Source organism: Malaclemys terrapin, chromosome 2, assembly GCF_027887155.1.
Source record: "Malaclemys terrapin pileata isolate rMalTer1 chromosome 2, rMalTer1.hap1, whole genome shotgun sequence".
NCBI lineage: Eukaryota > Metazoa > Chordata > Testudines > Emydidae > Malaclemys > Malaclemys terrapin.
The window spans coordinates 131,973,814-131,998,953 of NC_071506.1; the positions used below are offsets into that span (position 1 = coordinate 131,973,814).

Consider the following 25,140-nt stretch of genomic DNA (forward strand, 5'->3'; position numbering starts at 1 on the left):
GAAGGAGCAGGACTACCACAGCCAAGGGGAGACTGGTAGCCATTATACAATACACAATCTTCTGTTGTGCTTCATGCTGCTACTCCCGGGAGGGGAGTGTTCCACATCAAGTCAACCACAGGCTAGTATCTGGTCTTCAATCTGTGAAACCTGCCCTTTGTGCCCTAAACTCATTCAGGCACTACTTGTTAAAGCTAATGACAGCTATCTAACAGATGAAAGTAAGAGCTCATTCATTGGGTTTTGCCATTATAGCTGGATAAAAACTTGTCAATATTTTATCCTGTAAAATAGCTTGCAGTTCCATCTAGACTCTCCCTGTGTCCAGGATCAGTTGCTCTGCTAGATTCCCACACTGCTTTCATGAACTCATGTCAAATTAAGCCAGGACGCGCGCGCACACATTTATTTACAGGGTGCTTGGTAGTTAACATGGCAGAAATGCTGCCCTAAGAGCACCACAAACAAATTCTCACATTGAAGCCAAGTTGTCCAGGCCCAAAGTGGGCAGAGTCTTGCTTTGTTCTCTATCCCTCCACCATGAATTCATGTGCCTCTCCTGGGTAAGAGTCCACTTTAAACAATTAATAGGAATGCTCCTGGCACCAGGGAATCTTCCTCCTCACCTTTCCTGTCCATCTCCATGCGTGGCTAGTAAAGTGACAAAATATTTCCATCCCAGTCCTCATGCAGATATTCCCCTCTCTGCAGCAACAGACTTTGTTTCCATGGCCTGGCTGTAAACAACATTGTTATACCCCTCTCTGTTACGAGCTGTTTCAATAGCAAAGAACTGGATCCTGGTGACTGAAAGGAAAAAAAAAAAAAATCTGTTTACCTAACAGCCCCCAGCATACACAAAGAAACAGAGATTTACTCGAATATAAGCTTTATTCAAACCACCCTGCACAAGAGACACCAGGGCTTCCAGACTTCTGGGTCAGAAGTCTGGCATCCTAAGGCTGCCTCAAAATCATCAACCCTGGGAGCTAGGATTTTCCAGCACTACAGCAGGGACTGTGGATGCACCCGAAGGTCCTGATCCAGCCAAATGCTCTGGGGGCTGGCAGGCTCCCTGGCACAGAGCAGTTTCAGCACCAAGCAAGCCTCAATGTCTACACTGCCCAGGTCTGAGAAGAGGAGGGTGTACGCAGGTGCTTACTCACCAAATATTGTGTTCTCTTCCGTGTAGTCCTTAGTGCAGTCCAGACGGAGCAGGGTGCCATAGTTGAAGTCTTCAACTACTCCATCAAACTGCATACAGAAGGGGCGCCATTTCTGGAGACAGCAAAGAGAGCTTTCAGCCTTCTTTCCGGGAGGCAGATAAACTGTGTCCTCTAGTCTCCCAGCCACCTTCCTACAAGGGCCTGGGGAGCTCCACGGCCACTGGACTCAGCTAGAGTGAGCAGAGGCCAGAATCACTGCAGGGGTTCCTAGACATCCTGCCCAAGGTTTCTCTAAAGAGCTGGCGCTCAGGGATGAGCTTCAGGCTTCCTCAATGAAACGGGATGGATTGCAGGGGGCTTCAGTTTGGGAAAGTCTCTCTGAATAGTGCAATTCTGGTTGGGAGCGAGAGCTATATGTACAAATCTAGGACACAGTAGAGTACAGGCAGGCTAACCAAGGAGCCTCAAAACTATGGGTAGCAGGGAGCACTTGTGCAAGAGAATAGCAAGCATGTTGCTTGCACTACACAGCAGTCAGAAAGCAACACCAAACAGGAGATGACTTGAAATATTTGGCAGCTAAGGAAAGCACCTTAGCTTTTGTTTTGAGCTAAATATCAGCATACCACTATCCAGTCCCACTCTGGCCAGACAAACGCTCTCCACGGAGAGGGGGACCTTCCCCCTCACAACCACTCAGATCCAGAAGCTCACCAGTAGGCAGTTTGAGTCCCAAAGGGTGATGATACGCATAAAGCACTGACCGCTTTGGCTGGTTCCGATTTGAGCTCCTCTGGATCAAGCACATCGATCTTGAGGTCACCAAAGCTTTTCCTGAACTCAGCATAGATCTGGTCATCGACTTTTGTAAGTTTCAGGAACTTGGGGTCAACAGAGGAAATAAGCTATAAAGGAAGCATGAGAATCAGATTAAATGAGACCAGGCAAGCAGCAGAGGGGTGGGTCGCCACAGCATCCATGCTGAATGAGAGGAAAAATACATAGGGCTTTCAAACACAGTGGTAACAGAGTTACCACTCCCTTGCCATCATGAACCACAGCCAGACAGTGACACCAGCTCTTAACAAAAGCCCTTCACCCAACAACCTGGCCTCAGTTCTGGACCAGAGTGTCTATCAGTTACAGCTCGCTGTCACCTCTCTTGGTGGTTCACTTTCTCAGACTGGGCTGCAGTCCCCCACATGTCAACCCTGATTACCTCAGCAGGCCTGACTTAGGTCCATACCCAGCAATTCTGTTCCCTCCAGGAGCAGTAACAGTGATGTCCAGTAACCAAGCAGCTTTCTTCAAGCAAAGTATTTATTTAGCACAGAAGCATTTCAGAGCAAACTGCTGGAAGCTAAAATGGGAAGGGCTGCAAATGGTTCAAGTGATTTGAAAACAATCAGCTGTCTATATGCATGTTCAGCCTGATACTGAAACTTACCATTCCCCAGAGCTGGGGAAGGCGAAAGCTTCATCTGAGCTGGACCTGCCCATGTTAGAGCGACTGACCACTCTCCCCTGCTTTAGGCACTGTCACTGTAATCTTACCCAGTCCTTTGATCACTCCAACCATTTACAGCACTACCCAACTTCAGTTTGGAGTGTGTCCTGTAATTCCCCAACCCAGTGTTTGTTAGGAGGTTGCTTATCGATACAGATTGTGTTGCTTTCCCCACAACCTCCTTATTAGATCAATACATTCATAAGGGAAAATCTTACAAGCCAATACACAATCCCTTCCCCTCACTGACCAAGTCACATTCACAAAATTACCACATCTCAGTCTTCATTTCCAGTGCCCATGGAAATGAGAACTCATTGGCTAGAAACAAACTTGCTTCCAGTGTCTACAGCACTCCTTGCTATTCCAGCCCTGGGCTCCCCACACACTGCTGTGCTAAAGCCCCTCAATCCTGACCTTGAGCCCCCTTCTGCTATTTTAGTCTGAGGCCTCTCTCCAGAGAGACTGTGAAATACGCCAGTCGGGTAGTGGCTTATTACAAGGATAATATCAGTGGGTTATTTTTATTAAAATAAAAAGCTTGAGAAGCAATTCTCCATGGACTTACATTAAAATAGACTTCAGCGTGCTGATATGCTTTCATGGCCCAGATCATTTCAATGTTGGGCTGCAGAGAAAGAGGAAAAAAAGCTGTAACATCCCCTTAAATGCTGACCTGGCTCTGTGTCCAGCACCTTCCATTACCTAAGCATTTGCAGACGTTTTTGTAACATAGATAGGGCTTAGGTTTCTACTAGTTTCATGTTGATATTCTTCTCAACTTCCTGTCTAAAACAGGGGAAGGCTTGTGAGCATATGAAGAAAGCTGCAAGAGTAGCATCAGTCTGAGGAGATACAATTCATTGACATTCTAGGGCTGCTTTCATGCTAAAGTGCCTTATCAATTTAAGATGCAATTCAAACTATACATCAATTACACTTTCTCACCACTAAAATGCAACCACCTCTGGGTGGAACATGGAAATACAGTAGTTGTACAGTATTGTCAAACAGACAGGAAGTGGAAAAGAACACAGACAAATGAAACTATAGGGGAAACCTAAGCCCCATCTACATTCCAAAAATGGAAAGTTTACATGTTTCTGCCCAAATCATGTCTGAATGTGTTTCCCTCCCCTCCCCCTTGCCTACAGGGACTACATTATAACTGGGTTAGAGAACAATGTTATAAGCAGACACATCTAGGCAAGAACATATTTCCCTAATGTGGATAGCAGTTTTTTCTTGTCCACCCAGGCAAGAATAAGCTATTTATACCAGGTTTTAGCCACCTCCGTGTTTCACAACCATATTTCAACATGGTTAAATTTGTGGTAGAGGCAGACTGTAGTTATTCATGTTGGAATTTAGATGGGACACTGAACTAACAAATAGGACAGGGGATGGGGTCTGGTGTGAATGCAGCACTGATGCGAAGTGCCCATTTGACAGCTTTGGAGACTGAAATACTGTGTATATCCAAATGGGCATTGACAGTGCAAGCGTTCCCCTGTCTACCCACCAAACACTGCCAAGCTACGGGATTTTTAGCAATCACAAGTGGTTCTTTGTATTCATTTGAGATAGCATCAAACAAGGACTGGGAAGTTTAAAAAACCTGGAGTACACACTTTCAGGCAACAGCTCGGAACAACTCTGAGGTCAAATACATCATGAAACTGAGACCTCAGGGGTAACAACTACACATCAACGAATGTAAAACTAAGTGCTGCTCCTATTCAACACCTTTCTTGGACCCGCAGAAAGACAACCCTATTAGTCCCTCATCAGTGCTCTCTCCAGCCTTTCTGGGAATACTCACATCATTGCCATAGGCTTCAGCTGGCAGGGACAACGCATGGGCTGCTGCCACAGCTTCCCCGGCCCCCTGCACATGAAACAAAGAGAGATGGCTGCTATTAGAGCCACAACTGGAACCACACAGAGAAATAAAGAGAACGTGGGGCGAGTTTGAGTTGTATTGAAACAAATCAGCACAACTAAATGGCAAATATATAAATCAAAGGAGTCAAACGAGCACTGTCAGGGTGCAGAAGACTGTACAGAATCCTTGCTCTGAAGAGTTTATAATTCACAAAGGAGGGGGAAAGGGTTGTAACATAAAAGCAAAGAGCACTTGTACTGGGCATGCAGCCCTAAATGTGCAGAGACCCTTTTACTCCTCACTACAAAGAGCAGCTCCCCGAGACCCACACATACATGCAACGCTAGTCTATGGCTGGGTGACATCACAGAGGGAGGGGGGCAGATGGAGGTACACATTATGCTCTCCCTTCTATGCCTGAGCGATTACAGGACACTGTGGGGCTCAGCCCCAGTTAGACACAATGAAAATTCACCTACAGAGCAAATTTCTGCCTTTGGAAGGCAGAAAACAGGGATGTGACATAAGGACAGCGTCCTAGGACACAACTCCCCTCTAGATGCTCTCTGAGGCATCACACCCTCTGTTCTGCCCTTCCAAAGGTTCCAGCCCCCCATAAAGACTTTGTTTCACCATGATCCCTACTTACAAGGGCTCTGCAGCCCCCGCAGATCGGCCCCATGCACCCCCAAAACCAGGACTGTGCCCCCCTCCTTTCAAGGGCTTCACAGTCACCAAGACTCTAAATCCATCCCTAGATCTTCTCCCCGACTTGGCATCTGCTAACCCCGCCCCCCCCCACTTTAAACTTCCCCCAACACCCCCCCCCAAAGCTCGACCCCCCCCATCAAACCTTCCCCCCAAACTCCCCGCCCGGGGCTCGGCCTCCCCATTAGTCCCCCCACCGGAGCTCGACCCCCGGGCCTCTAGGACCCACTTTTCCTTACCAAGGCTCCCAGGCCGCCTCCAGCATCGGCCATGCTGCCTGTGACCTCTGACCCTCCATCGTCCCCCTTCCGCCCACAGCGGAAGCTGCCCAGCCAGTGTGGTCACTGAGCATGCGCACAGCCGCGCTCGGGGGAGTCGAAGCGTGCAGGGAATGGCGCATGCGCAGGGGGGGGTGCCTGATTCGCTTCTTACTGGGCAGATGCTGCGTGGTATTGCGGTGCCCCCTGGCTCCCTCTGGTGGCAGCTCCAGCACATCACAGCCTGTCCCTCTCCACCCTGTCCCTAGGCCCCAAGGTCCCAGTGCCGCCCACATCCCAGGAAGCTCCCGCCAGGACACCAGGGTCTCTCTCCCACCTTAATAAGAATAATAGCACCCAGCCGGTGGGTAGCATTTTTCAGCAATCACACTCAGAGCACTTTACAAAGGAGGGCTGTCCCATTATCCCCATTTTACAGATGGGGAAACTGAGACAAAGGGCTGAGAATTGACTTGCCAGTTACCCAGCCGCAGAGGCTGGTCGAGAATTTGGCTCTCTTAAATCCTGAGCCAGTGCACTAGCCACAGCACCTCTTCAAACCTACCTTGCTTTCTATCCCAATTCTTCTGATCCCCAAACACTGGCCTGCACCAGGTGGGCTACACCTGACTCTCAGTACCTGCAGTTGTATTAATTGCAATGACGTCCTTTGAATTGCAGAAGGAGATCACGCACCCGCGAGCAGGGCTCTCTCATACACACATACTGGTAAATTACAAAGCCAGTATTTCTTCCCTAATGTGGCTGGGTCTTTTGCAAATTACAGAGCCATATGCTGTCAAAATTCAGGCCCAAATTCCACAATCTTCTCAATTTTTAATGGGCGGAGAATATTCCCTTGCGTTCCACTCTGCTGCTGAGAACTAACCAAAAGGAAGCATAGCAAAGGCTCCCAACAGCAGTGCTTAATTTGTGCCAGGACATGCCAACGCTGAGCCTCCAGCACCTCTAAAGCTTGGCAGCTTGTAGCCCCAGCACCTCAGCTTGCCGCATCAGTTATGAAAATCAAAAAAATTGCTTCAGCCCCAGCATCTCTTTCATTACAAATTAAGCACTGCCCAACAGCCATTGTTTTTGTGGGACCTACAAAAATTAAGTATGTCATAATTCCCATGAGTCCTGTGGCACCTTATAGACTAACAGACGTATTGGAACATGAGCTTTCGTGGGTGAATACCCACTTCGTCGGATGCATGGGAAGTGGGTATTCACCCACGAAAGCTCATGCTCCAATACGTCTGTTAGTCTATAAGATGCTACAGGACTCTTTGCTGCTTTTACAGACTAACACGGCTACCCCTCTGATACATAATTCCCATGCAATCTCTTTAACCACACTATACAAAGCTATGATGGTTCTGTCCAAGCAATCCCCATGCCAAGCCCTATTCCTAGGCAGGGTGATGACCATATGTCCTGTTTTGGCTGGGACAGTCCCCTTTTTAAGCCCTATTCCGGGCATCCTCCATAGGGGGGCATGGAAGAACATTCAGGGGGGGTCTTGGGTGAGCGGCACCATGGTGGGGTCCCCTGGGGCCAGCCCTGTGCAGGGGGTGGAGGAAGAAGGGGGTGGGGAGTCCCTCAGGCCAGCCAGTCACATTTCACTTGGGGAAATATGGACACCCTATTCCTAGGGCTTTGCTCAGATCAACAGTGTGGCTCCCATAAGGCGCTGTTTTGACCAAACTCTTGGACACAGCATTTGGTAAGGTTTTTGAATTAAATAAAATTGCCCTAAATATAGTCAGCCACATGCTTAAGGAAATAAAAATCGGTGACAGGTCCATGTGCAGAGCAAAGCCAACAAGGGAGTGAACTGTTATTTTTCCAGCTTCCAAGGAAGTTGGCAAATAGTAGAAACTAACAGGAAAAACAGTCACACAACAGGATCTTTTTATAAACAATTATTATTATTCCTATGTGTTGTTTGGTGCCATTCAATAAAAATAAAAACAGCCCCTGACTCAGTGAGTTTACAATCTCATTGTCACCTATTAGTTTTTACAGTGGGGCTTAGGGGCTCCAACCCACATCATTATGCTCACAGCTGTATAAATGCTTTGTATGAAACAGTTCCTGCCCTGAAGAGCTCAAAATCTAAAGAAACAAGACGGGCAACTGGTAGGAGAGACAAAAAGTGACTCACCTAAGCTCACACAGCACCAGAGTCAGGATTAGAAGTCAAGTCTTCTAGTCCAACATCATAACTACTAGACTACAAAGGTCACAACAGTACAAACAGCCTAGAGTCCCTCTGACTTCTGCATATCTGATTCTGGGCTCATTTTCTACTGGCCTGGATCTTGCAAACTTCTCCACACAAACAGACTCTTGCTCACATGAAGATCAGTTTACAGGGCTGAGGCCTTGATTGATTTTTATAAATTCCCTTCTTGTGGGAAACCTGGGATTTTGATCAGTGGGTTTCTTTCACTCATTAGTATCTGTAACTATTTGCAGCATGAAAAGTGCTGTAGATGTGCTAGATGCTAATGATCAAGATTTTATTTCCACAGTTGCATTCGGCCAGGGTGAGCTTGTGGAACTGTCTCTCTTTGGAGAGGGCTGTTCCTCCTTAAGGCCACATTTCAGCTTCTAGCAACAAGCCTGAGGCTGATTGGGTGAAGTACTGACCCCACTCACCTAATCTGACTTTATAAATGGCTTGAGGGGGGTAGGTCTCTGTTTGCAGGGAGTGTTAGTGCCAGTCCCTTTAGCAGACTATTTTAAGTTGTGTGAGTGAGGTGAGTTATCAAATACAAATGTTAGCAAACACTTATTTTTCTTTTAAAGCTTCCTCTTGCAGTTAGCAATGTCTGTGTCCTGGGAAGAGATGTAACCTGAGGGTACTGTATTGTGTGTCCTAAATGTCTCCTGGAAGGCAGAGATTTGCTGTCCTCTTATGTGTGGCTAGTGCTACGGATGTAGTGGTAGGATTGCTGTAGGAGCTCAAAGGGATTAGGCTCACAACACCATTGATGGTCGGGGGATTTGGACTTGAAAATTGCAGCTGTGCTGTTTGGAGAGGGTATCCCCTAGGAATAACCAGGGACACAACAGTGATGCTATGAAACTGTAACTTGCCCTATCTTGCCAGTGCTGGGGACAAGCAGGGATCTGATTTCATTGGACCAGCAGAGCAACTCCCTCTTAGCAAGTATCAGAGGGGTAGCTGTGTTAGTCTGAATATGTAAAAAGCAACAGCGGGTCCTGTGGCACCTTTAAGACTAACAGAAGTATTGGGAGAATAAGCTTTCGTGGGCAAGAACCTCACTTCTTCAGATGCAATGACCCCTGTTCTAGGATATGGTAACACCCTGTTATAGAGAGATCTGATGACTGTCCATGTATTATATCTCGCTAAACAAAAGTTCACTTTTACAAGGATTGGTTTTGTTTCTGATAGTTACCTGGCAGGGATTTGTAAACTTTTTTTAAACTTCCAAAATAAATGGCGGGGAGGGGTTGTTGGAAAAACTAGAAATGGTGCAGAGAAGCGCCATACAGATTTGAGGGCTGGAAAATGTCTCTCCTTGTGCTCTTTGAGTCTCTCAATCTCTTTAGTTTACCAAAAAGAAGATTGAGAGGTAACTTAATTAGTGTTTAAGTAGCTTCATGGGGAGAAAATACTAGGTCCTCAGAGTCTATAATCCTGTGGAGAAAGGTATAACAGGAGCCAATGGCTGGAAGCTGAAGCCAGAAAAATTCCAGTTGGAAACAAGGCCCAAATGAACAGTGAGGGTGTTAACTATTGGAAAAAACTGGGATGGGAATGGTGGATTCTTCAGATCCAAACAGAGTTTAGTCAAACCCAAATTATTGGGTTCAATACTGGGGTAATCGGGTGAAAACTTAATGGCCTGTAAAATACAGGAGGTCAGACTAAATGATCTAATGCTTCTTTCTGGCCTGAATTCTGTGGAAAACTTAAATCCTATATCAGTGGGGCTGTTGCAAAGTTTTTTAGCTTAGTAAAGACTCCACTCTAAATAACATCTTCTTCCTTCCCAGGAAAGTAAATCCTAGGAACCATGGCTCTTAACAGTAGTGCCAACAGCAGCAGTAAATCTGAGAAGCCAGTGTCTCTAATCTGGGGTAAGAACCTGTCTCTCATGACTGCTTCTGGGGATATAATTTCTGTGTATACTGTGATTAAGAGCCATGAATGCAGCTGAAACAAGTTTCCATTGACTTGTCCTCCCTCCCATCTGCTTGTTTCTGTCCACCTGTTGCATCTTGTTGTCTAGACCAGTGATTCTCAACCAGGGGTACGCGGAGGTCTTCCAGGGGGTACATCAACTCATCTAGATATTTGCCTGGTTTTGCAGCAGGCTATGTAGGAAAGCACTAGCAAAGTCCGTACAAACTAAAATATCATACAATGACTTTATACTGGTCTATATACTAGACACTGAAATGCAAGTACAATAGTTATATTCCAATCAATTTGTTTAATTCTATGGTAAAAATGAGAACGTAAGCAATTTCTCAGTACTCCTGTGCTGTGACACTTTTATTTTATTATGTTTGATTTTGTAAGCAAGTAGTTTTTAAGTGAGGTGAAACTTAGGGTAGGCAAGACAAATCAAATGCCCGAAAGGGGTACAGTAGACTGGAAAGGTTGAGAACCGTACAAACACAGGAGGGCAGGGAGGACCATATGTCTTCCTGTCCAGTGCCTAGCACAACGGGGCCCCAACCTCTGTACTACTGCAATATAAGCTGTAATAACTAGGTGGCTTCGGGCTACTTCAGGAAGTGTATTCCAAGGCTCCCCTGACAATCACAGCCCTCAGCTGAAATGAAACCATTCTTCCAAGGGGCTGAGAGGCTCTGCTTCTCGGTGACCAACCAAATAACTGGAACCCTTGAAAACCTGCCCCTCTGGAGGGAGGCAGGCTCCAGTGGTAGGTATCTGGAGAGTGCTCTCATCTAGAGATGAGGATGTGCTTAGGTTGTTGTGGGCCTCAGGACAGCCATCTGCCTGAAAATCATCTCAGTACAGTCTCCTCTTTAGTCTATCTCTGAGTTGAGCAGTCCAATTACTTTGTACCTCCTTAAACTGCCACCCAATTCTTCTTCTCTCCCTAATCTCTTAGGAAGTGAACTCTTCCCCTGTGTCTTAAGCATCTCTTAGCTCCCGTTGGTCAACACCTGTGGCAGCTCCACGGGACAATGTTTTGGCTCTAATATCAACCTTCCTGATGGGTGCAGGAAGCAGAGAGGAGCTTTGGGGAGCCAAACTGCTGCCTCTAGTTTGGGGGCACTTATGTATTGGTGGCTTCTCTCATGTCTTCTCCTACCCCCCCTTACCAAAAACGAGGTGTGGTGAAAGCACCATCTCTGACACTTCAGCCTAGACGTGACTCAGCCGAGAATGGGGCGGGCGGTGGGCTGAGCTGACCTGATGGGGCCTCTGCCTCATCCACAGGATGTGAACTAAACCATGAGAAGCAAACCTATACATTCAAGATCCCAGATGAATGGAAGTATGAGCAGCAGCTGGCCCTGCGGACAGTGAGTACCTGGCCTGTCCTTGCCCGTAGAGGGTTATCGGGCAGGGTGTGGGCGCTGGTGTTTGAAGTGGGTAGCTGAGCACAGGCTGGCCTAGGAAGCTAATATAAGGACATGGAGAGGAAGAGAAGACCCCTAATCTAGGTACCATGATGTTCAGATATGACCAATCCCACCTCTAGAACCATCTGGCATGCAAACCCTGCAGGGAGAGAAGAGAACAGCCTCATTACTCCCTTGCCTGGGGCCGTGCACTCATTCATGCTTGTTGACACTACTGGCCCTAGAGCACCTGTAACATGGGTCTCTGCATGGCAGTTCAAAGGGCACTGCCACCAGACCAGCCTGCCCAAGTCCCTTCAGTGCAACCATTTCCTGCAAGGCTGGCCTGCTCCAGCCATAGAAGGGAGGGGCATGTTTTGCAGAGGAGTATCTATGCTCTGTCCCCCACTGTCTGCTCCTGTGTTCATGTCCACAAGGGCTGCTGTGGAAGAACAACCTGTGCGGGGTGATAGGCCCTAATTCTCCCACCCCTGATCTCTGCCAGGGTAAATGGCTGCCCTGATCAGTCAGTCAAGGAAGCCACTCTCCCTTGGGACTGGCAGAAAGTGTGGTGGAGCTCTAATGAGCAGCGGCAGGGTCTTCCTTATTGGCTTATAGGCTTTAGTAGGGTTGCCATCTCTGAGGCACAAAATACCAAGACCTTTCCTGAACCCATAAAACTGGACAGCTGGCAGTGTGTATGGAGCACCCTCCCAGATTTCCTGGGACAGGGACCCCAAAGGGACGGTCCTGAGAACCTGGATGGGACCAACCCTAGGCTAGGGCCCTACAGACTTGTCTGGAACCCTCCTTCCCAGGTCTGGAGTTTGGCGGGGGGGAGAAGTCTAGAGTTGGAGCCTTCACAGATGTTGCTGGAGTTCTACCACTAAAGGGGTACTGATGACTCATGCTTTCACCCAAAGATCTGCCTAGGAGAAAAAGCCAAAGATGAGTTCAATGTTGTGGAGATTGTACCCTCTGAGGACAGCCAGGATACCACGCCTGTGCCCCTAGCAACTCTGAAACCTTCAGTACTGCCAATGGTGAGTGCCCACTCATCAGTCTCTTAAAGGACTCTGGTGGGGGACAATGACACTGATCTGGGGTTAGCTCAGATCAAGCATAAAGTCCAACCAGAGATGGGCCTGAACAAAAACACAAGATCTGAATGGCTTGTGGACAGAACCCTGTAGTTTGGCTCAGCTCACTAGAAAAGGCCAGACTTGGAGCAAACCCGAATGCTGCCCTGGGCAGTGGACAGGTTGAAATAGCAAAGGGAAGCTTGATGTGGCAACAGCCCTATAGGGAGGAGAAAATGTATGAGCTGAAGGCTGAGTGCATCCACCCAGCCTTCAGCTCCTGGCAAAATAAGTGTGCCTTCATTTTCCCTTTCCTCCTGAAGACTTGCTCTAGGATCCTGTCAGGCCTGAGAGCACACCTGCTTTCCAGATATAGCTTCTAATTGAGTACTCAGCATAACCTGTTATCAACCAGACACTGCTGCTTCACCGCTGCCCAAGGGGGCAGCAATGCATGCATGGCTCTCCCAGCTAACAGCCCTTCTAGGCGGTTCAGTCCTTGCCCTGAAGAGCTTACGAAGACTATCACTGGGGAGATGGGTAGCTTTCCCAACAGGCCAGGACACTGAAAATCCAGCACTGATAATGCTCAGCTGTGCATAAACCAACTCCTGTGTTGTCTCTAAATTAACTAGCCCTAGTCTCTCCTAGGAGGGAAATGCATGGGGGAACCTCCTGCCAGGCTCTGGCACTTGTCTGTAGGCAGTGCAGGAGGAGGAGGGGGAAAGCTGAAGGCCCATATAACCTGTGACATTAATCTCTTCCAGGCCACCATGGTGGGGGTTGAGCTGACTCCTCCTGTCACCTTCAGGTTGAGAGCTGGCTCTGGCCCAGTCTACATCACTGGACAACACGTTACATGTAAGCGAATGGAGCGAGGTAGGAAGGGGGGATCTGAGCCCAAGTCAATCCTTGTGTAAATGTAATGCAATGCCCATTGGCTCCAATGGGAGCTGCACTTGCTGGATCTATTCTGTCCCCTAGAGGATGTCCAAGGCCTACCCACGTGCCAGCACCTTGGGAATTCAGTGACTTTCCACCATCTCCAGGCACAGGAAGGCCACAACCTCGGCACAACGTCCCACTGTCAGAGCAGGGGCGCTGCATGCCTCTAACCACAGGTTCTCTTCCCTACCCTTTCCTCCAGGCAGGATGGCTGGCAGGTGTGCTCTGGGGATAGTGGCTAGTTCTAAAGACTCCCACTCCTACTAAGGAGCCACTAACCTCAGTGACACATCTAGGTAACTTGAGCTGTGCTGCAACCTACGTTCTCAATGGGGCCAAAATCGGCTCAAGTTAGCGTCTCTTTGGAATGAGGAGCATCTCTGCCATTACTAACTGTGGCTTGTTGGGCTTGCTCTAATCAGGGCCCAGAATAAAGCCAAGTGTGTAAGTCCCCCAATATGAGCAGCAGGTCACTGAGAGGCATCAGCGTGTCTAGCCGCTTTAAGGGTGCGTGAACAGCTCTGAGCCAAGGCTGCTCTGCTTTGCAGTGGTACCAGATCTCTCCTGGGATGAGGAGGAGGAGGAAGAGGAGGAGGTGGCTGAGGAAGAAGAATCTCAGGAGGATTCTCCCCCCAAAGCCATCAAGCATCCAGCTTCCAACAAGCGGGGTAGCATTGCCAAGGTACTGCAAGAACTGTCAAACGAGGAGCACCCACTGTCAGTTGCATGGCCCAATTCCTCCCTGGCGGCACCACTAATTCCCTGGTGGACCTGCTGGTTCTGAATCTGTCCCCGGGTGTGGAGGTGACTAGTGAGAGAGTAGAGTGAACTAGCCTATCTAGTCTCCTGGGCCTTGCAGAATCTTGCTGGCTCACCCAATGAACCCTGAGAAGCAGCTGATGTTCTGCTGGAGGTGATTTCTCCAGCATGAGACTCCTGAGTGCTTGTGACCACTGAAGACCGCATTGCTGTCCCCAAGAGTCCTGGGGGTATCAATATGGAGATATCTATCTCATAGAACTGGAAGGGACCTTGAAAGGTAATCAAGTCCAGTCCCCTGCCTTCACAGCAGGACCACGTACTATCTGTTTTTTTTTTTGTTTTTTTTTTTTTGTTTTTTTGCCCCAGATCCCTAAATGGCCCCCTCAAGGATTGAACTCACAACCCTGGGCTTAGCAGGCCGGGTAATGAGTGTCTTGGTTAAATTCCAGTGTAGCTAACTATATGTAATGTTCTGCTCCCTAACCTCCTCTTCCCCGCCCCCTGTCAAATGAACACTGCATCCTCCAATGCTGCTGCCCTAACCTGTTGCATAGTATTGCTAAGGGTTTAACAGCTATGCTCTAGCCCAGAGGTGGCTGCATTTCAGTGGTGGGCATATAGCTTCCAAGTCACTGCTATCTCTGGAATGTATTCTATGGTGCTTGGAGCCCTCCCTTCACCTGGGAAAGTCCCACATGGATAGACTGTTTTCTTGCTGCTACAGCTGATCTATGCCTGTGCAATAACCTGTTTTCCTGCTATAGGGATAAGCTACACAATTCTTCCTACTTTGGAGAACTATGCTCGGGCAGTTCAAAAAAATGTCCTCTCCCCACCCGTGACATAGAACTTGTGCTAGCCTTGTCAAATTTAACTCAATCTTTCTTCTTCCCAGAAGAAGAAGATGGAGAAAGAGGAAGAGAAGTGAGTATAATCAATGGTGCGGTGCAGGGGAGTCAAACAGTCTGGATAGCACCCTCTAGATGAGATGGTGGGAATACTGCCTGACCGATCTCTGGCACAGGTGGAAGCTAAGGATCTCAGGGCAAGAGGGGACTAGAATTCCATAGGCCAGGAAACACACAGTGACATTGACTAACCTCCAGGTCTATGGGAGATAACAGCCTTTTGGCTAGTCCCGGCAGTGCTGCGCTGGTGCCTAACTCTGGTAAAGAGCAAAGGGATAACTGTCCTGTGAATTGCTATGGGAAATCCTAGAGGAACACTGGCATGCCCTTATCCCCATCACATGTGCCCAAAGCCACCAGTTAGGTCTAAGTAACTTCATGCTAAAAACCTAAACACTAACATCTGGATTGTCCCAGGGAGAGGCAGAAGCTCAGTATCTGTCGTTAGATCTGTGAACGTATGGCATGAGTTTTCAGGAGTGAAGCTAATCTCAATCCTTCTCTTCCCTTCTTTTCCGAGTAGCAGCGTTCCTTCTGATGATGATGTCCTTCCCAGCAAGGTAAGAAGCCAAGCACTGATCTCTGTGCCCCTTGGGACAGACTGAGGGAGAAACATGAATAGCATTAATGCTGGCTTGAGAAGTGTTTCACTGTGGCAGTCTCTTCTGAAGCAAACGTGGTTTTTAAAGCTGTCCCTCTGTTCTGCACGGGGCTCCCGTTTCCATTTCATCTGTGGCTGCTTTATCTCTGCGTCGCTGTCTCTAGAGCTGAATGACTAGTATTAGTCAAAGGTAAAAAGTCACTCTGCAAATGACACAGTCTATCTAAATCACTTGCTGAAAAAATGAGTACCAGATATTCTAGCAGCTGGTGGGTGTCTGCCACATGCCACTATCTGCTTCTAATTAGCTGGCAACCCCTGAAATAGGGCAGACAGTCAAACATGAAAACACCACCCTGGCAGGAAAAATAACCAACAGGCATATGGATAACTAAACCTGGGCTTAGATCTGCACGCTCGTGAATTGAGCTCTTGCTGTCTAGTTCTAATGCCTCATCACTTTCCATGTGCTGTTGTGGGAGCAATGCAGAGTCGCTCTGCATTAACATCTTGGCCTAGTGAGTGGGGCCATTGAATCTGGGGGTGCCTAGCCACTGGCCTGTGCTACTCTAAAGCCATAGCCTTGCTTTGTTCCCTTTGCAGGGAAGAGGAGCTGGCAGAGGGAGAAAGCCAGCAGTGAAGAAATAGACTGATCTGCAGCGAGGTATCTACAAGGTAAGGCTGTTCTGCAAACCGCAGGCTGGCTGAGTAGAGCAAGCCACCAAGATGAGGCCTTGCCAAGGAGATGAGCTGATGGCTGTACTGTCATGGAGAGACCAATATTGTGTCCCAGGTTCCCCATGCATGCAGCGGCTAGGGGAACCATAACCGTCTGGCCACTCCATTGTCCTCCCTGGGGGCAAATGCTGGATGCACTATGCTATATTTAGTGGTGCTGTGTGAGGAAAATGGCTAATCAAATGCCACCTAATTGGGGATGGGTATTTAAGGAGAGGACTAAGGATTACAACACAACGGGATTCGGATAATCCACTAAGTAGAATCCTTCCGGCAGGAAGCTACTGGCATAGTATCTAGCTGCCAGCAAAATGGTCTAGCAGCCTATGCCTGGAGGTAGGACTCCCAGGTTCTGACTGACTTACTGTGTCATTCACTGCTCTGTAGTGCTCTGAAGCTATACAAATGCTCATATTGTGCACTGGCTCCGAACCAACTGGAATCCATCTGTGGGGCAAGGTAACTTTGTGGGAGGTACAAACTAGTGACTTGTCTCTGGAGAACTCATCTGGCACAGAAGTGCTCCAGGACTTTGCCCTTATGCCATGCGAAGATCTGACTTCTGTTTCCCCTTGCCTTCTAGGGCCTGGTACAGAAGAGACCAGAGAGATTTTTGTGCTGTTTTCTGTAAATGTCTTTAGAAAAAATAAAGGGCCTTTTATTTTGCACCCTGGGTTTCGCTTTCTTCTTAAGCCTGGAAGAGGGTGGGGCACCTCTGGGCAGAGCAAGAGACTCCAAGGAGCCAAAGCCAGAATTTCAGGATGGACTCAGGCCCCACAACTAGGATCAGATTTTTTTCCTTCAGCAGCTTCAAATTCTAGCCATAGTCTAGTTTTGGCGGCACACCTTAGACCAGTCCATGTTCCACTATCTCCCCATAGCTTGGGATTTGCAGGCATTGTTGGTAAGAGGCTTTCAGATACAACAGCACCAGGGCGAGGCCTTAATGCTTCAGCTGCAGGTCGTCTACCAAACCGGCAACAGCAGTGGGTGTTACGCTGTAGGGACAATTGCTCAGCTTGTATAGGGTCACATGATGAGAATACCTAAGACTTTCCCCTTCAAATCATGTGGAGGGGGCATGATCTTCATGAACAACGGCAGGTCATGGTGTAAGACACCTTGAACCCCCAGTAGAAACCTCTGATTAGTCATTGACTCCCCTCCTGCTGCATGCTCCAAGCCCTCGCTAAATCTTCTAGACCCTTCCTCTTCAGGATGAGAAATAGCTTCCAGCCTCCTGGGCTGGAGTCCTGACCTTCTGAGCAGCTTGATCAGCTGTGCCAAAAGGCTGCTCTGCTGGAGTGAACGCCCTGCTGTCTCTAGCAGTGTAGTACTGCTCTGGTGCTGTAGAGGACAGCACTGCAAAAGGAAAGAGCTCAGCAGCCTTCTGGTTTGCTGGAGGCTGGGCTCCCAGCGCCTTGGAGTATGGAACGCAGTTTCATGGGCGGATGTCTGCCAGCTCTTTCTGAGCCCAGTGAGACTGGAACGGCATCTCTGGCTGAGCAGGGATGCTGTCTAAGTGAGCCGCTGTACAGATCTCTTGTTTTCCATAGAGAGATCCCATCTGCTTTGGTAACAATGCGTAGCCTCAAACTCAGTCTGGTTCTGATCCTGAACCAGCTCGTGGCAGGGAGCCAGCCTTGTTCACAGGGGGGCTGAGAGCCATTGAACCAAACTGTAAACTCTGTATATGATGGAAACCGCTTCAAGCCAGGGGTGCAGCAGTACTCCCCAGCACCTCTCGTTCCAGCACCTATGCTTGTTCAGAAATGTCACCCCACACCGTCAGGCTAAAGCCCCAGAAATGGCACTGGTCTCTGCTCAGACGGTGACTGGAGGCTGCTAGGGCAGACTCTCCTATCTCTCCTAGTCTGCCAGCTTCCTTCTACCCCCTTGAGTCAGCTCAGATTATTAATAACCCTGTATATCTGTCAGGACCTGGGGCAGCATCTGCTACAGCCGTAGACTGAGGTCCGTATGGGGTATGCTAGCCTTCCCCATGGGCTGTCCGGCCTGTAGCTGTGCAGCTAGGAAGTACAACACCTAGAACTGGGAACATGGCAGTGAGGAGACAGGGCAGCCTCTGCTGCTTGGCATGCACCAGAGGCCAGTCTGTGCACAGGGCCGTCAGGCTGCACTGGCAGCCAGCAGACATGACCTAACTGGGAGAGGTACAAAGGGAAGGGACTGCGGAGTGAGCAATGTGCTCACTGGGCTATGCTGGCTGGAGCGGCGCAGCATTGGCTGGGTGCCATCCACCTAATGCAAGGGCTTCTCCTCCCAGGGATGGTGACCCCCACGAGAGGGCAGCCTGCCCCTCTGCCATCCCTGGCCTACTTCTGACCTCATTGTCTGTGCACAAACCTCCCTGCTCAGCCTGACTGAGACCCTTTGCTGTCCTGCATGGAATGTGCAGCAGAAGCTCTGTGAGGAGGGGGATGTCTAAAGCAGGGGTAGGCAACCTATGGCACACATGCCAAAGGTGGCATGCAAGCTGATTTTCAGTGGCACTCACACTGCCTGGGTCCTGGCCACCGGTGCGGGGGGCTCTGCATTTTAATTTAATTTTAAATGAAGCTTCTTAAACATTTTAAAAACCTTATTTACTTTACATACAACAATAGTTTAGTTATATATTATAGACTTATAGAAAGAGACCTTCTAAAAACTGTAAAATGTATGACTGGCACGCGAAACCTTAAATTAGAGTGAATAAATAAAGACTTGGCACACCACTTCTGAAAGGTTGCCGACCCCTGCTCTAAAGGGTGGTCTCTGCCCAGCTGCTCCTGCAGTAGCTGGCGTCCCCATCTCTCCCCCTCCCCCTGCAATGCATCTGCAGGAGGGAAGCTAAATAGGGGCCACTTAACATGTGAGCTGGGACCTGACTGCAGAGAGCCTGATGGAGGTGGTGACAGGTTTAGTGCTGGGGGGTGGGAAGCAGGAACAGAGGCTTCTGCTACTGAATCCAACTGCTGCTCTGCTGGCCAGGCTCCCAATTTGTCCAGGGCTATAAAAACTCTGCAGTCCTAGAGACGGATGGCCGCGGACGCTGGGTGGTCTTCAGCTTGCCGTGCTGGGCCACCCCATTTCTGCTTGGAATACAAGGGCCTGGGAGTGCTGCTGTGTCAGGGTGAGAGTAAGGGGCAGAGATTCCTGAGCTCTCCACTGCCCCTCTCAGAGACCTTTCTTGGGGATGGCTACGCTCCACTAAAAGGCCCCATAGTGCCCACTTCCAGAGGCTGGGTCAGCTGAGCGGGGCACAGCCTAGAGTCTGGGCTCTGAGACCTGACCCCTCACAGGGCCTCCAGGCCAAGCCGGAACGTCGGCACTCCCATGTTCTAGCGCCGCATCCCAAGACTGAGCTGGGCCGTCTCTTAGCGTAGTGCAGACGGACCCATGATGTCCCCTCAGACCTGACTTACAGCCACCACTGCTGGCTCCTATGGCCCTAAGCCTGACCCCCACTCTCAGTTCCACCCCTGCCCCTCCCAGAAGGGGACTGGAGCTATCTGACCATTGAAGAACCCACTGCCCCTGCCTGGAATCACTGGTGACTGTGGCTAGAACAGCGGGGTAACGTTCAACTGCCGGCCAAGGTGCCATGCGACCTTTAATAAGCTAGATTGGCCAGGGTCTTGTTTTGATAACCCCAGCAGCACCAGGCCTCTTATGCCAGCTGGGGCATCACATGCTCCCCTAATTACCAGGTCACCCACAGAGGCAAACCCAGCTGTTCCATTTAAGGGAAGCAGTAAAGTGGGTTGCTGGCTCTAGGAGTGCTGGGCTGGCCACCCGGCATGGCCGCAGCATCTGCCTTCCATGCTAAACAGATCTGACAGCCCCTTCTATTGACCCCAAAGCCGTGCTAGGACAAGCTTTCACTCTACAGAGGCAGAAACTGACACATACCTGCTCCTGTATTTTCCACTCCATGCATCTGATGAAGTGGGTTCTAGCCCACGAAAGCTTATGCCCAAATAAATTTGTTAGATTCTAAGGCTCCACAGGGACTCCTTGTTGTTTATGCTGATACAGACTAACACAGCTACCACTCTGAAACATAGCACAGTGAGGCTCTCATGCAGGGTATCCAGAACCCAGGAGTCCTGCCTTCTGCTTTGGCTACAAGACCATCCAACCCAGACGTTAAGCTCACCTCCCAAGCTTTTCCAAACTGTAGATGTTTACCCTACCATCCTTGGCCAAAATGTCCCTTACTGCCCCCTTCCTGTGTGTGGCTTGGTTGTGATGCTGCACCCCAGATGCAGTTGCATTTCAGTGAAGGAGCCTTTTATTGGTGCAGTTTGTGAAGTGCTTTAGGATAGCTGGCACCCCTTACTCTGTAAAACATTCATCTTCATTGCCATTAGCAGTGGGGCCTGCACAGATCACCCCCACAATGCTCTGGAGTTTCTCTCTGAAGCAGTAGATGCCCCTCTCTTAAAAGCTCATACCCTACCAGACAGCTCAAAAGTCCCTCTAGGAGAACCCCCTTCGCCACCCCCACTCCCCCCAAACACACACACACACACACAGTCTGTCCCCAGAGTAACAAGTGTGGCTGTGAATAGGAGACAATAGTGGATTACCAAGCAGCAGGAGAGACAATTATAACCCATTGACCTGGCCTTGGTCTGGAGTTAGCAGGTATTTGTGGCAGGTCTGCCACCCCTCCGAGCATATTGGGAGACTGCTGTGCTGCGAGATTGGCTCCAAGAGGGGAGCAAAACCTTCCACAATGGCCAGCTTTAATTTTCTTCCAGGTGTGTGGCAGAGAGACTGGACTGGGGGGAGGAGGATGAACCAAAAGGGATTGCTGCTATCCCTGGGGAGGGAAGGGGGTGAGTGGGGGAGGGAGGGAGAGAGAGAGATAATGAATGAGAGGGTTAGGGGCACAGAAGGGAATATCTGATCAGCTGTTTACTACATACACACACACACACACGCAATGTACCCCCCTCGAGCCCCAGGTATTGCCATGAGACTCAGCCTGTCATTCTCCCTGCAGAGATGAAACTGATTAAAGATGGAGTCTCCGAGAAAACCATTCCAGCAGCAAGATCTCCCAGGCTGCAGAGCCAGCCTCCTGGGAAAGGCTGGGATCCCCATCCCTTCGAACCCATAATACTATCTGGTTTGAGAATGCACTGGGGGAGGGGGATGCGCCTGCCCTAGCTTCTGGGCGAGAGATGAGATGGGGCTTAATGGGGCTCTTCCCTCTCTACAGTCTGATCCCGGCAGATCTTGCTGTTTAATACTCATCCCTCGTCTCATTGCTCTCCCTGGCCTGAGCTGGGTAGCTACTTAAATCACTAAGACAGAGGGTACCTGCATCCCCTATCCAGGATGCTCCTTACAGGAGAAACCGAGGCAGTGTTGTTTAGACTGGGCAATAGAAGCCAGGTCCCAGCATGGGCCGGGGAGAGGGGACAGTTTGAACTAAAGCATATTCTTCCCACCTCCGCTGAAGTGCCAAGGCCTTGGGCAACGGTCTGTGAGCCAGAAGATGGGGCGCTAGACAGAGCTGCAGGGCAGGGTGGTCATCTCTTGGGATGGCCCTCCCCGCTGGACTGCAGGGACAATCATGAATTGATGTGGCCCTCCTGCTCCCTGCTGGCCACTGGCAGCAGCCCCAAAGTATCTGGGGGACTGGCGCAGCATGGGGATGCCACAGTAAGGCTGTTACCGCATGGTCCCAGTGGCAGCCCCCTGCATGGGTACCTCCTACCCTGCACTGGCACCGCCTCTCAACAGGGGAGCTGATGTGTCAGCAGGTCCCTGTTGAGCCAGGGGATGTCCCAGCATAGCCCATTCAGGCATGAGCCCTGGGTGGCACGTTCTAGGGACCCAGCATCCCGCTGGCATTGCCCTGCCGTTAATGATCTATTTTGGCCCCAGCATGCGAGGGGAGATCAAAGGCTGGAAGTGGCAGGGCTGTGTGAAGGGCTCGGCCCCTGTGAAGATGGCTCCCACCTGTCGGGAGCTGGAGTCACACATCCAGCAGCAGACAAATGGGGATGCCATAAACGCTGGAAGCGTGAAGCCACCACTGGGTAGCTGCCGGCCAGGCCACGGTGCAGGGTGAGTCACAGCAGCTGCCCACACAGGTCCAATGCCCGGCTTCATTCCGGGGTGGGGCCTCCTGGCTACTCAGGCCCCTCCCCTGAAAACGCTCCTCAGAGCACAGAGCCTGGAGACTTTGCGAGAGGAAAGGCGGCTGGAGGAAGCCAGAAGGGAGAAATGAGGGTTACAGCAGCAGCTCTGTCTCCAGTAGGTCATGAGAGGAGCCAGGTGTCACTGTGGGATGCTGTTGGATGGCCGGCGTGGGCAGGGTATTGCTGTAGGGAAGCTAACTCTGCCTTACAGCCTCCAGGTCCCTTCCTGTAGCAGGCCGCCTCTCCGGGCAGGCAGAGCAGCTGGAGGAAGCTGAGCCCCTCATTCCTGCCGGGCTGCCTGTGATCCAGTTCCTTGTGGCAGCTGCAGTTCTCAGGTGGGGCTGTGATGTGCCGAGAGATCCCCTCCCTCTCACAGCCAGGCGGGCGCGGCGGCTCCCCGCAGGCCATCACTGCAGAAGATTTTGATAGGAGGCACGGCCCCACCTAGCCTCTCCCTGCACAGCCCGCTTCCACAAACAGGCCCCTCCTCGCTTTGCTCTCCAGCACCTCCATGTCTGCTGGCCATGTGTTGAGCCCACAGCATGTTGGAGATGTCCCCACCACCCCTCCCTCCCTGCACAATGAGAACTGAGAAGCCCATGGGATGACGAAGGGAGACACAGGACCTGTCAGGGTGGGGGCAGCCCAGCAGACTGTGCCCCGGTGCCAGAGATCTGTGCAGAGAGCCCCGGGGCTCCCCAAAGGCCCAGTGCTGGGGGTGCTAGAGCCGAGGAATAATCCCAGAGGCTGGCCTGTAGGGAACAGAGCCTTTATTAGAAAGGCTGCCCAGTTCTCTTGAGCTTAGTGCTGGCCTGGAGACCACAGGAGGAGATGGTGAGGGATCTCTCTTTTGATCTGTTTGACCTCAATTGTACGCAAGGTCTGAGAACAAACTTTTGAAAGAGAGAGCAGTTAAGGACATAGAGGTAAATGGTAATTGGGATAAAATATAACATGGTTTTACAAAAGGTAGATCATGCCAGACCAACCTGATCCCTTTCTTTGAGAAGATAGACAAAGGAAGTGAAGTAGATGAAATCTACCTCGATTTCAGTAAGGTATGTGATACAGTTCCACATGGGAAATTATTAGTTACATTGGAGAAGATGGGGATTAAGATGAGAATTGAAAGGTGGATAAGGAACTGGTTAAAGGGGAGACTATAACAGGTCATACTGAAAGGTGAATTGTCGGGCTGGAGGAAGGTACTAGTGGAGTTACTCAGGGATCGGTCTTGGAACCAGTCTTATTTGACATTTTCATTAATGACCTTGGCACAAAACATGGGAGTGTGCTAATAAAATTTGTGGATGACACAAAATTTGGAGGTATTGCCAATATGGAGGAGGACCAGAATATCATACAGGAAGATTTGGATGACGTTGAGAACTGGAAAAAGCAATAGAGGGTCCTGGGGCACCTTTAAGACTAACAGAAGTATTGGGAGCATAAGCTTTTGTGGGTCAGAACCTCACGTCTTCAGATGCAAGCCTTGTACAAGGTCATGTACTTCAGGACCAACAAGAAGAATTTTGCTATAAGATGGGAACTTATCAGTTGAAAACAACAGAGGAGGAGAAAGACCTGGGTGTACTGGTCAATCACAGGATGACTGTGAGATGCCAATGTGATGTGGCCGAGGAAAAGTCTAATGCAGTCCTGGGATGCATGATGCGAGGTAGTTCCAGTAGAGACAGGGAAGTGTTATTACCATTATACAGGCACTGGGTGAGACCTCATATGGAATACTGTGTGCAATTCTGTCTTCTGTGTTTAAGAAAAATAAATTTAGACTGGAACAGGTGCAGAGAAGGGCTACAAGGGTGATCAGAGGGATGGAGAACCTACCTTAGGAGAGGAGACTTAAGGAGCTTGGCTTCTTTAGCCTAATGAAATGAAGGCTGAATGGAGATATGATTGCTCTCTATAAATACATCGGAGGGATAAACACCAGGATGGGAGAGGTAAAGGCCAATGTTGGCACAAGAACAAATGGATATAACTGGGCATCAGTACATTTAGGCTTGAAATTCGATAGGAGTGAAATTCTGGAACAGCCTTCCCAGGGGAATAATGGGGGGAAACAGTCTAACTTGTTTCAGGATTGAACTTGATACATTTCGGGGGGGAGGAGGTTATAATGAGATGGCCTACAATGGCACATGGCCCGTCCATGATGGCTATTAGCAAATATCTCCAACGGCCGGAGATGGGACACTGGATGGGGAGGGCTCTGAGTTACTACAGAGAAATTCTTGCCCAGGTGTCTGGCTGGTGGGTCTTGCCCACAAGCTCAGGGTCTAACTCAGGGAAGCCGCAGCCAGCACATCGGTCGCCCGCGCCGCTTCTCGCCGCCCTCATTGGCCCGGGACGGCGAACCGCGGCCAGTGGGGGCCGCGATCGGCTGAACCTGCCGTGTCAGCAGGTAAATAAAACTGGCCCGGCCCGCCAGGGTGCTTACCTTGGTGAGCCGCATGCCAAACGTTGCCGACCCCGGATCTAACTGATGTTTATGGCCAGGAAGGAATTTTTCCCCAGGTCAGGTTGGCAGAGACCCTGGGTTTTTTTGCCTTCCTCTGCAGCATGGGGCATGAATCACTTGCAGGTTTAAACTAGTGTAAATGGTGAATTCTCTGTAACTTGATGTCTTTAAATCAAAATGTGAGGACTTCAGTAATGCAGCCAGAGATTATGAGTGGGCGAGGTTCTGTGGCCTGTGCTGTGGATGAGGTCAGTGTAGATGATCATGATGGTCTCTTCTGGCCTTGAAGTCTATGATTCCATTATTGGTCATATTGAGCAATTCGGTCCTTGGTTCGCTCCTTTGATTGGTCGCCCTGAGAATT

At 49.8% G+C, this 25,140-nt stretch overlaps 2 protein-coding genes across 2 annotated transcripts; one reads left to right on the plus strand and one right to left on the minus strand.

Annotated features, from left to right (window-relative positions):
• Positions 1–379: 379 nt before the first annotated feature.
• Positions 380–5,581, minus strand: PBDC1 (polysaccharide biosynthesis domain containing 1). Its single transcript, XM_054017705.1, has 6 exons — positions 5,506–5,581; positions 4,496–4,561; positions 3,242–3,301; positions 1,931–2,071; positions 1,167–1,278; positions 380–807 (listed from the first exon to the last, which is right to left on the minus strand). The coding sequence occupies exons 1-6, from the start codon at positions 5,536–5,538 to the stop codon at positions 686–688; spliced, it is 534 nt and encodes a 177-aa protein (XP_053873680.1). The 5' UTR covers positions 5,539–5,581; the 3' UTR covers positions 380–685.
• A 2,621-nt stretch (positions 5,582–8,202) lies between these two features.
• On the plus strand, positions 8,203–16,779 carry NPM2 (nucleophosmin/nucleoplasmin 2). Its single transcript, XM_054021138.1, has 10 exons — positions 8,203–8,288; positions 9,556–9,639; positions 10,976–11,061; positions 12,024–12,143; positions 12,947–13,040; positions 13,673–13,806; positions 14,782–14,810; positions 15,318–15,354; positions 15,999–16,070; positions 16,717–16,779. The coding sequence occupies exons 2-9, from the start codon at positions 9,576–9,578 to the stop codon at positions 16,041–16,043; spliced, it is 609 nt and encodes a 202-aa protein (XP_053877113.1). The 5' UTR covers positions 8,203–8,288; positions 9,556–9,575; the 3' UTR covers positions 16,044–16,070; positions 16,717–16,779.
• The last annotated feature ends 8,361 nt before the right edge of the window (positions 16,780–25,140 follow it).

Bases quoted from the DNA above. Each gene is read 5' to 3' on its own strand.
- NPM2 (XM_054021138.1), top strand. From the start codon at position 9,576: ATGGCTCTTAACAGTAGTGCCAACAGCAGCAGTAAATCTGAGAAGCCA. The intron at 12,144-12,946 runs GTGAGTGCCCAC...AATCTCTTCCAG, and splicing joins AACCTTCAGTACTGCCAATG to GCCACCATGGTGGGGGTTGA. The intron at 13,041-13,672 runs GTAAGCGAATGG...TCTGCTTTGCAG, and splicing joins CACTGGACAACACGTTACAT to TGGTACCAGATCTCTCCTGG.
- PBDC1 (XM_054017705.1), bottom strand. From the start codon at position 5,538: ATGGCCGATGCTGGAGGCGGCCTGGGAGCCTTG. The intron at 4,562-5,505 runs GTAAGGAAAAGT...TTTCATGTGCAG, and splicing joins GAGGCGGCCTGGGAGCCTTG to GGGGCCGGGGAAGCTGTGGC. The intron at 3,302-4,495 runs GTGAGTATTCCC...CTTTCTCTGCAG, and splicing joins CTGAAGCCTATGGCAATGAT to CCCAACATTGAAATGATCTG.